General features: G+C 40.3%; 1 protein-coding gene across 2 annotated transcripts in view; it reads right to left on the bottom strand.

Annotated features, from left to right (window-relative positions):
* The window catches only part of NIPA2 (NIPA magnesium transporter 2), a 32,371-nt gene continuing 20,462 nt past the window's right edge, over window positions 1–11,909 (bottom strand). For both annotated transcript variants that reach the window (XM_032395433.1, XM_032395434.1), the window contains one exon: window positions 1–1,499. In XM_032395433.1, coding sequence (XP_032251324.1) covers window positions 865–1,499 — 635 coding nt within the window. In that variant the 3' untranslated portion in view covers window positions 1–864. The remainder of the gene's footprint in view (window positions 1,500–11,909) is intronic.

Genomic DNA, 11,909 nt, shown 5'->3' with positions numbered 1-11,909 from the left:
GAAAAGAACTGTTCCAATTTGTCTTTTTATTATAACATGAGCTAAATTTAAGAAATTAGTCTTTGGACTTTATTTCCCAGAGTTGTTAGAAGATCTAAATGACAATATAACTCATTATGAAAATATACTGAAAAGTACAAGAGTTGATGTAAAATGGTAAATCAAGATTCCGGGTATCAAGGGATTAGAGTAAGTGAAGAATGAAACCAGTCAGGTTACAGCCTGACAGACGCAGATGAGCTGGTTTAGCAAGGTGCCATCAAGGAATACGAAGACCATCAAATGTGTGGTGATAAGTCACAGTGTGAGAAACATCTCCCATCGGGCAGCTTCCTACCCTTTTTTGTTAATTGAGTTTTTCTTCATTTAATAACAGGATTCTCTTAAACTAACATCTCAAAATTAAAATTCATCAAACAGGAGTCATTTTTATAGGTAAGGTAAATCACAGGATAATGTATTAGGAAAATTTTGTTCCTTTTTAAATCAAAAAGCCTTCAAATGGTCAGGGATTGATGGAGTGGGGATGACAAATGTACATTTCAGATTTTCATCACCAATGAAAAAATAAAGATTTTCATAGACTTAAAACTCAGTGCATTTAGATTTCAGTGAAGGAAAAATTTAAAATACCTCTATAATACAATGTTAATAGAAATTGGCCAGGTACTGAGGTCATTTTAGTGAGCTACCATCATGTAAATATAAGAAAAGAAGTAATTTCTTGGTCCAAATCAGTGAAACTTTAAAAAAGATTGTCTCCAGAGAACATTTTTTTTGAGAACAATGCTTTTTCAGACACATTCTGATATTCAAGTTCACTTTATAACACAATTATAGATTAACCTTTTAATTACATTTTTCTTAAAAAGCTGTGAGATTTCCATTTCTTCGGGAGATATTTTCACCACTGTGTTGTTCAATTCCACAGGTTAAGCTTTCTTCATTATTATTAAGAACTTCATACATGTTAGAGAGATTGCCATTCATTGCTTTTTCGTCTTTTCGAAAAGACACAGGGAGACTTGCTAGACTAAAGCTGACGTCTTTAAAGGCATGCAACAAGAATATTCCCACAATGATTGTAAAGAAGCCACTCAAAGTACCAATGACATCATCAACAGGCATATCTTGCCACTCCTTAAAAAGAATAGCTGAACAAGTTAAAACTGATGTTGTAAAGAATACATAATATATTGGAGTCACAATGGAAGTGTTGAATATATCCAGGGCCCTGTTCAGGTAATTAATCTGTGTGCTCACACAGACTATAAGGCTCAGCAGCAGAATCCAGGCCAGGGGATGTCGCAGCACAGGCTTTCCAGCAAACAGCTCTTTGATAGCAATGCCCAGGCCCTTAACACAGGAGACTGAAAACGCTCCAATTACAGAGCAGATTGTTATGTACACAAGAATGTTTGTCTGTCCATGGCGAGGTCCCACCACGAAGATTAGTATCAATGACACAATGACCACAAGTGTTGCAAAGACCACAAAACCTGGAGGAGGCAAAGAAAAGTTGTATTTAGTCAAATGAGTAAGTAAGTACTAAAAAAACCCCGAGAATCCAAAACAAATATTAACTTGAGAGGAAGGAGAAAAGGTGTGACCTTAAAATACATACTAGCTTTTTTTGCTGCCCCAGCAAAGGTACACTCATAAAAATTTAGTTAGATGTATATACTGGGAGATTACACTATGCTTCATATTCATAAACTGTTACATCACTAACATTTTTAACATAGTGTCTTAGGCCTCATGGTAATTAGATAATAGAAAACGGAGATTAGCCTGATTTCCAGCCACCTACTCTAGAGTATCTTGCTACTTCCCACCCACTGGAATGCTCTAACTCCAAGAATGCAAACAATCAAGAACTAGTGGAGAGAAATCATGAGATGACCTTGAACATTCAACAATTTATAGATGCTTAAAAAAAAACACGGCAATTACAAATCAAGTTTGTCCTAAAAGGAGTACATTTTAAAAATATTTAGAGACAACCACTGGAGTAAATAGCAAATCAATAAGAGAATCAAAAATACTGTCAGGGTTCTGCCAAATATAGAGAACTGAACCCAGCATAGTAATAATAATAGCTAAAAACTATGTAGCACCGTGGCCCAGGCACTTTTCTCAGCAATTTGCAGTGATTAACTCATTTAATCCTCACATCCGCCCTATAATATAGAGACTATCATCTGCATTTTAAGATGAGGAAACTGAGCCACAAAAGTCACATGAATTTATTCTGTTCCCTCCTTAAACTCTGCCAATAAAATAAATAGTAATAGGACTTTTTTTTTTAAGATTGTATTTATTTATTTGACAAAGACACACAGCGAGAGAGGGAACACAAGCGGGGAGTGGGAGAGGGAGAAGCAGGCTTCCCTCGGAGCAGGGAGCCAGACGTGGAGCTCGATCCCAGGACCCTGGGACCATGACCTGAGCCGAAGGCAGACGCTTAATGACTGAGCCACCCAGGTGCCCTAGTAATAGGACTCTTAAAGAAGCAAACATACAAAAACAAGAACAGGTAAAGGAGATGATAGCAACAATACTATGGAAGCCAGAAAGCAGAAAATAAACTCGTAACTGTTACAACACATCCAAGAAAGCTGAATCCCACATCAACAATGATGAAAGATGGGAAAGTAACTCACTTTGCAGCACAGAACACTCCAAAGATACAATGTACTTCTGGAAGTGGTGGGGTAAAGGAGAGACAAAAACTGGAGACCTGGCTGAATGTCTTGTAAAGAAGCATTAAGATCGCAGAAACCCTGTTAATTCCTGCCACAGCAAACTGGAGGACTCTGGCCAGTGGAGTGTGTAGGTGCCACAGTAACATAGGAGTTTGGGGTAAGGTCTAGGTCTATGACATTTACTCCTCCTTTCCCACTCAACTCCCAGCACTCAGGCAGGAGACATTGCTGGGGATCAGACAAGCCTGATTTCAGAAGGCAACCAAGGATCACCAGGAGAGGAACCAAAACAAACAGAAAAACACAAACCCTTTGTTTGCTCTCAATGTAGACAGAGGAAAACTTCAGAACAGATAAATCACCATCCCACAAAAACAATAAAAATACTGGGGGTGGAGCAAGATGGCAGAGGAGTAGGAGACCTGGATTTCGTCTGGTCCCAGGAATTCAGCTGGATAGGGATCAAACCATTCCGAACACCTACGAACTTAACAGGAGATCAAAGAAAGGACTAGCACCAACTCTCTGAACAGAAAAGTGACCGCTTTCTGGAAGGACGTGCAGAGAAGTGAATCCGAGGCGATATTCGGGAGGACAGATGGCGGGGGAGGGGGCCTCTGACTGCCGCTTCTGGCAAGTGACAGAGCCGCGGAGCACAAAATCGGAACTTTTAGAAGTCGGCTCCGCTGAGGGATGTTGCTCCAGTGGCTAAGCGGGGGCTGGAACCTCGCTGGGACACTGTGGTCTCAGGACCCTCGGGGTCACAGAAAGACGGGGGATGCCTGAGTGTGGCAGAGCTTCAAGGTATCAGAGCGGGGAAGCCAGCTGCAGAGACAGAGCCAAGGTGCGGGCTTCTCAGCACGGAGTTGCCATAAACCATGATCCGTGGCACATTCGGGCCACTGCTCCTCCAACAGGGACCCAACAAGTGGCAGATCCGGGGAGACTCCCCTTCCTCCCCCCGGGAGGTGCAGCCCGGGAGTGCACCACAGGGATCTGCTCGGTTTGAAGACTCCACACCGGGTTGGGTGCCAGAGATAGAAACCCTCGGTCACAGGGCAGGTGAGCACGGAGTGCAGCCAGAAACCAGAGAGACGGGAGTGATTGACTGCTTTTCTCTGGGGGTGCACTGAGGAGCGGTGCCCCGAGTTCTCGGCTCCTCCGGGGCAGAGATTGGGAGGCCGCCATTTTCACTCTCGGCCTCCAAAGCTGTACGGAAAGCTTTCAGGGAACAAAAACTCCCGAGAGCAAACCCGAGCAGATTACTTACCCTGAACCCGAGAAGGGCGGGGCAATTCCGCCTCCGGCAAAGACATTTGGGAACCATGGCAACAGGCCCCTCCCCCAGAAGATCAGCAAGAACAACCAGCCAAGACCAAGTTTACCCATCAATGAGAACGGCAGAATTCCAGAGCTAGAGGAATACTGCACATAGAATTCATGGCTTTTTTACCATGATTCCTTAGTCTTTCAAAGTTATTTTTTTTTAACTTTTTTTTTTTTTGAATTTTTCTTTTTCCCTCTTTCAACCAACAACTTATCAATCCCTTTTTTAGTAAATATTTTTTACTTTTCATTTTTAAAGTCAAATTCTATCCCTTCATAGTAGTGAACCTTATTTTTGGCATATATATATATATATATATATATATATATAAAAAATCTCTTTAAAATTTTGAGATACAGTTCCTTCTAACAGATCAAAACATACCCTAAATCTCTAGTGTATGACTTTGTTCTAGTGTCCTGCCTGATCACATTCTCTCCCTTTTTTTAAATCCTCTTTCTTTTTCAACCAACTTATCAATTTTTTATAAAACCTTTTATAGGGGCGCCTGGGTGGCTCAGTCGTTAAGTGTCTGCCGTCGGCTCAGGTCATGATCCCAGGGTCCTGGGATTGAGCCCCGCATCAGGCTCCCTGCTCGGCGGGAAGCCGGCTTCTCCCTCTCCCCCTCCCTCTGCTTGTGTTCCCTCTCTCGCTGTGTCTCTCTCTGTCAAATAAGTAAAATCTTAAAAAAAAAAAAAAAAAAAATAACACCTTTTATAATTTTCATCTTTACAATCTCCTCATCATATTCACCTTTATTTTTATACATATATAAGAATTTCTTTCTTTGAAATCTTCGGAGGCACTTTCTTCTAACAGACCAAAATACGCCCAAAATCTAGTGTGTGGCACTGATCTATACAGCAGCATGATCATATTTGATCATATTCTGTTTTTTTTGTTTTGTTCTGTTTTTGTTTGTTTTTATCTTTTTCTTTTTTCTTTCTTTTCCCCCGGTTTCTGGTCTTTTCTGATATGTTTAGTGTATATTTTCTGGGGACATTGTTACCCTGTTAGCATTTTGTTCTCTCGTTCATCTATTCTCCTCTAGACAAAATGACAAGACGGAAAAAATCACCTCAAAAAAAAGAACAAGAGGCAGTACAAACTGCCAGGGACATAATCAATACGGACATTAGTAAGATGTCGGAACTAGAGTTCAGAATGATGATTTTAAAGATACTAGCTGGGCTTGAAAAAAGCATGGAAAACATTAGAAAAACCCTTTCTGGGGAAATAAAACAACTAAAATCTAACCAAGTCGAAATCAAAGAGGCTATAAATGTGGTGCAATCAAAAATGGAGGCTCTAACTGCTAGGATAAATGAGGCAGAAAAGAAAATTAGTGATATACAAGACAAAATGATGAAAAATACAGAAGCTGAGAAAAACAGAGATAAACAACTACTGGATCACGAGGGCAGAATTCAAGAGATAAGCAATACCATAAGACTGAACAACTAAGTAATTGGGATCCCAGAAGAAGAGAGAGAGGGGCAGAAGGTATACTGGAGCAAATTATAGCAGAGAACTTCCCTAATTTGGGGAAGGAAACAGGTTTCAAAATCCAGGAAGCACAGAGAACCCCTCTCAAAATCAATAAAAATAGGTCAACACCCCGACATCTAATGGAAAAACTTATGAGTCTCAGAGACAAAGAGAAAATCCTGAAAGCAGCTCGGGAGAAGAGATATGTAACCCTCAATAGCAGAAACATTAGACTGGCAACAGACCTATCCACAGACACCTGGCAGGCCAGAAAGGACCGGCATGATATATTCAGAGCACTAAATGAGAAAAATGTGCACCCAAGAATACTATATCCAGCTAGGCTGTCATTGAAAATAGAAGGAGAGATAAAAAGCTTCCAGGGCAAACAAAAACTAAAGGAATTTGCAAACACTAAACCAGCCCTACAAGAAATATTGAAAGGGGTCCTCTAAGCAAAGAGAGAGCCTAAAAGCAACATAGACCAGAAAGGAACAGAGACAATATACAGTAACAGTCACCTTACAGGCAATACAATGGCACTAAATTCATATCTTTCAATAATTACCCTGAATGTAAATGGGCTAAACGCCCCAATCAAAAGGCACAGGCTATCAGAATGGATAAAAAAACAAGACCCATCGATATGCTGTCTGCAAGAGACTCATTTTAGACCCAAAGACACCCCCAGATTAAAAGTGAAGGGGTGGAAAATCATTTACCATGCTAATGGACACCAAAAGAAAGCTGGAGTGGCAATCCTTATATCAGACAAAATTAGATTTTAAACCAAAGAGTGTAATGAGAGATGAGCAAGGACACTATATCCTACTTAAAGGGTCTATCCAACAAGAAGATCTAACAATTGTAAATATCCATGCCCCTAACATGCGAGTGGCCAACTATATAAAGCAATTAAGAACAAAAGCAAAGAAACACACTGACAACAGTACAATAATAGTGGGGGACCTTAATACCCCCCTCACTGAAATGGACAGATCATCTAAGGAAAAGATCAACAAGGAAGTAGACTTTAAATGACACAAAGGACCAAATGGACTTCACAGATATATTCAAAACATTTCATCCCAAAGCAGCAGAGTACACATTCTTCTCTAGTGCCCATGGAACATTCTCCAGAATAGATCACATCCTAGGTCACAAATCAGGTTTCAACCGGTACCAAAAGATTGGGATCATTCCCTGCCTATTTTCAGACCACAATGCTTTGAAACTGGAACTCAATCACAAGAGGAAAGTCAGAAAGAACTCAAATACATGGAGGCTAAAGAGCATCCTACTAAAGAATGAATGGGTCAACCAGAAAATTAAAGAAGAATTTAAAAAATTCATGGAAACAAATGAAAATGAAAACACAACTGTTCAAAATTTTTGGGATGCAGCAAAGGCAGTCCTAAGAGGAAAGTATATAGCAATACAAGCTTTTCTCAAGAAACAAGAAAGGTCTCAAATACACAACCTAACCCTACACCTAAAGGAGCTGGAGAAAGAACAGCAAATGAAGCCTAAACCCAGCAGGAGAAGACAAATAATAAAGATCAGAGCAGAAATCAATGAAATAGAAACCAAAAGAACAGATCCACAAAACTAGGAGCTGGTTCCCTGAAAGAATTAACAAGATTGATAAACCCCTGGCCAGACTTATCAAAAAGAAAAACGACCCAAATCAACAAAATCATGAATGAAAGAGGAGAGATCACAACCAACACCAAGAAATACAAACAATTATAAGAACATATTATGAGCAACTCTATGCCAGCAAATCAGATAATCTGGAAGAAATGGATGCATTCCTAGAGATGTATGAACTACCAAAACTGAACCAGGAAGAAACAGAAAAACTGAACAGACCTATAAACACTAAGGAAATTGAAGCAGTCATCAAAAATCTCCCAACAAACAAAACCCCAGGGCCAGATGGCTTCCCAGGGGAATTCTACCAAACATTTTAATAAGAATTAATACCTATTCTTCTGAAACTGTTCCAAAAAATAGAAAGGGAAGGAAAACTTCCAAACTTTTCCCTTTTATGTGGCTACCATTACCTTGGTCCCCAAACCAGACAAAGACCCCATAAGAAAGGAGAATTACAGACCAATATCCTTGATGAACATGGATGCAAAAATTCTCACCAAAATACTAGCCAGTAGGATCCAACAGTACATTAAAAGGATTATTCACCACGACCAAGTGGGATTTATCCCTGGGCTGCAAGGTTGGTTCAATATCCGCCAATCAATCAATGTGATACAATACATTAATAAAAGAAAGGACAAGAACCATATGATCCTCTCAATAGATGCAGAAAAAGCATTTGACAAAGTACAGCATCCTTTCTTGATCAAAACTCTTCAGAGTATAGGGATAGAGGGTACATACCTCAATATCATAAAAGCCATCTATGAAAAACCCACAGCGAACATTATTCTCAATGGGGTAAAACTGAGAGCTTCCCCCTAAGGTCAGGAAAACTGCAGGGATGTCCACTATCACCACTGCTATTCAACATAGTATTAGACGACCTAGCCACAGCAATCAGACAACAAAAAGAAATCAAAGGCATCCGAACTGGCAAAGAAGCAGCCAAACTCTCACTCTTTGCCGATGATATGATACTTTATGTAGAAAACCCAAAAGACTCCACCCCAAAACCACTAGAACTCATACAGGAATTCAGTAAAGTGGCGGGATATAAAATCAATGCACAGAAATCAGTGGCATTCCTATACACCAACAAGACAGAAGAAAGAGGAATTAAGGAGTCGATCCCATTTACAATTGCACCCAAAACCATAAGATACCTAGGAATAAATCTAACCAAAGAGGCAAAGAATCTGTACTCAGAAAACTATGAAATACTCATGAAAGAAATTGAGGAAGACACAAAGAAATGGAAAAACGTTCCATGCTCATGGATTGGAAGAACAAATATTGTGAAGATGTCAATGCTACCTAGAGCAATCTACACATTCAATGCAATCCCTATCAAAATACCATCAACTTTTTTCAAAGAAATGGAACAAATAATCCTAAAATTTGTATGGAACCAGAAAAGACCTCGAATAGCCGGAGGAATGTTAAAAAAAAAAAGAAAAGTAAAGCTGGCGGCATCACAATTCCAGACTTCAAGCTCTATTACAAAGCTGTCATCATCAAGACAGTATGGTACTGGCACAAAAACAGACACATAGATCAATGGAACAGAATAGAGAGCCCAGAAATGGACCCTCAACTCTGGTCAACTAATCTTCGACAAAGCAGGAAAGAATGTCCAATGGAAAAAAGACAAGTCTCTTCAACAAATGGTGTTGGGAACATTGGACAGCCACATGCAGAAGAATGAATCTGGACCGTTTCCTTACACCACACACAAAAATAGACTCAAAATGGTTGAAAGACCTAAATGGGAGACAGGAGTCCATCCAAATCCTAAAGGAGAACACAGGCAGCGACCTCTTCGACCTCAGCCGCAGCAACTTCTTCCTAGAAACATCGCCAAAGGCAAGGGAAGCAAGGGCAAAAATGAACTATTGGGACCTCATCAAGATAAAAATCTTTTGCACAGCAAAAGAAACAGTCAACAAAACCAAAAGACAACCGACAGAATGGGGGAAGATATTTGCAAATGACATATCAGGTAACAGGCTAGTATCCATAATCTATAAAGAACTTCTTAAAACTCAACACCCAAAGAACAAAAGATCCAATCAAGAAATGGGCAGAAGACATGAATAGACATTTTTCCAAAGAAGACATCCAAATGGCCAAAAGACACATGAAAAAGTGCTCAACATCGCTCGGCATCAGGGAAATCCAAATCAAAACCTCAATGAGATATCACCTCACACCAGTCAGAATGGCTAAAATTAACAAGTCAGGAAACGACAGATGTTGGTGGGGATGCGGAGAAAGGGGAACCCTCCTACACTGTTGGTGGGAATGCAAGCTGGTGCAACCACTCTGGAAAACAGTATGGTGGTTCTTCGAAAAGTTGAAAATGGAGCTACCATACGACCCAGCAATTGCACTACTGGGTATTTACCCCAAAGATAAAATGTAAGGATCCGAAGGGGTACGTGCACCCTGATGTTTATAGCAGCAATGTCCACAATAGCCAAACTGTGGAAAGAGCCAAGATGTCCATCGACAGATGAACAGATAAAGATGTGATACATATATACAATGGAATATTATGCAGCCATCAAAAGGAATGAGATCTTGCCATTTGCAACGACGTGGATGGCACTGGAGGGTGTTATGCTGAGCGAAATTAAGTCAATCAGAGAAAGACATGTATCATATGACCTCACTGATCTGAGGAATTCTTAATCTCAGGAAACAAACTGAGGGTTGCTGGAGTGGTGGGGGGTGGGAGGGATGGGGTGGCTGGGTGATAGACATTGGGGAGGGTATGTGCTATAGTGAGCGCTGTGAATTGTGGAAGACTGTTGAATCACAGATCTGTATCTCTGAAACAAATAATACATTATATGTTAAAAAAAAAAAAGAAGATAGCAGGAGGGGAAGAATGAAGGGGGGAAATCGGAGGGGGAGATGAACCACGAGGGATGATGGACTCTGGAAAACAACCTGAGGGTTCTAGAGGGGAGGGGTGTGGGAGGATGGGTTAGCCTCTGATGGGTATTAAAGAGGGCACGTTCTGCATGGAGCACTGGGTGTTATACGCAAACAATGAATCATGGAACACTACGTCAAAAACTAATGACGTAATGTATGGTGATTAACGTAACATAATAAAAAAAACCAAAACAATAAAAATACTATTAATAAATCTTCAGAGAGACAATGATGACATACCAGAGCAAAGGAGCTGGACCTTGAAAGGTGAAAATCTGGAGAAAAGGTCAACACTCAGCTCTGCTTTCTCCCTTGTGATGACTACCAGTTCTAGAGCAGGGAATAAGGATGGGCATAAAGACCAGCAGAAAGTGGTGACCTGGAGCTTGCGGAAATTTCAGTAGACTAGGTAAAAATAAAAACTTGGAATTTTGGGCTGCCTAAGCAGCTGGGAATTAGGGGCCAAGATTCCAGAAAGGAAGGAATTGAAGAGAAGTTAAGTGCAAATTTCTGTGTGCAATTCCCCTTAAGGTATTTGTGGGCACAGAAGCTGTACATGCCTAGGTCTGAGAAACCAAGTAGACAGCCTGGTGAAAATGCCAGGGACCTGAGTGAAGACACCTGCAGTCTTGGAATGCTGACACAGACACTGCCATTCAAAGTTCACCCAGGTGGAGGGTCCAGGTAAACATCCCAGGCTATCAGTTGAGAGAAAGAAGGGCTATGATTAAGAACACAGGCAAAATGGAAAGAAACCAGCCTCAACAAAGAGTGAAGCAACACTTCAAGTTAAAGGTGATCTGCTGTACTCGTATCTGCCCAACGGAAGAAATTTAGATTCTTTCTGAAAGAATAAAACATCACCTAGAGCCTTTACACTTTTTTTTTTTTTAAAGAGTTTATCCACCCATTTGACAGAGAGAGACACAGCAAGAGAGAGAATATAAGCAGGGGGAGTGGGAGAGGGAGGAGCAGCTTTCCCGCAGGGCAGGGACCCCGATGAGGGGCTCCATCCCAGGACCCTGGGATCATGACCTGAGCCGAAGGCAGACGCTTAACGACTGACCCACCCAGGCGCCCTGAGCCTTTACACTTTTTAATATTCTATGTCCAGCATTTGATCGAAACTGCTGAAAGACAAGACTAAATGACTAAAAAGAAAAAACAGAGTCCACAAATAATCCTGATATTGAAGTTTGCAGAAAGACTTTTAAATAACCAAGACTCTGGAGACTTGCTGCACAACACAACACATGTGGTTGACAATAGTGTACTGTACATCTGCAAAATGTTGAGGATGAATTTCACTTTTTTTTTGACACACAAACACACAACCAAAAAGCAAAAGCAAGCTCTTGGAAATTAAAAATGTAATAGCAGAAATAAAAACTCAAAAGAAGGGCTGTGAAAACAAAACTGAGGAAATCTCCCAAAAGGCAGAACTAAAAGGAAAAAGCGGTAAAAACGGGGGAAAATATATATATAAGAAAAGTCATTGTATATTTCAAGAGGTCCAATCAACAGAAGAGTAAGAAGAATTTCAGAAAGAGAAAACCAAGAATATCAAAGAACCAATTTGATTTCCTAGAATAAGATACACATTTCCAAATTTAAAAAAATCCATCAAGTACCTAGCAAAATGGATAAAAATTAGCCCACATCTAGGTTCCTTAGTGGTAAATTTCAGATGATGAGGGCAAAGAGGACATCTTAAAGGTTGCTAAAGACAAAATATAGGTCACATATAAAAGATAAAGAATCAACTGTGTTGGAAGTGAGAAGACAATGAG

The sequence above is a fragment of the Phoca vitulina genome, unplaced genomic scaffold (assembly GCF_004348235.1).
Source record: "Phoca vitulina isolate PV1807 unplaced genomic scaffold, GSC_HSeal_1.0 scaffold84, whole genome shotgun sequence".
Classification (NCBI taxonomy): Eukaryota; Metazoa; Chordata; class Mammalia; order Carnivora; family Phocidae; genus Phoca; species Phoca vitulina.
Note: the sequence above shows the minus strand (reverse complement) of the source record. Positions and strands in the feature narration are given on the sequence as shown.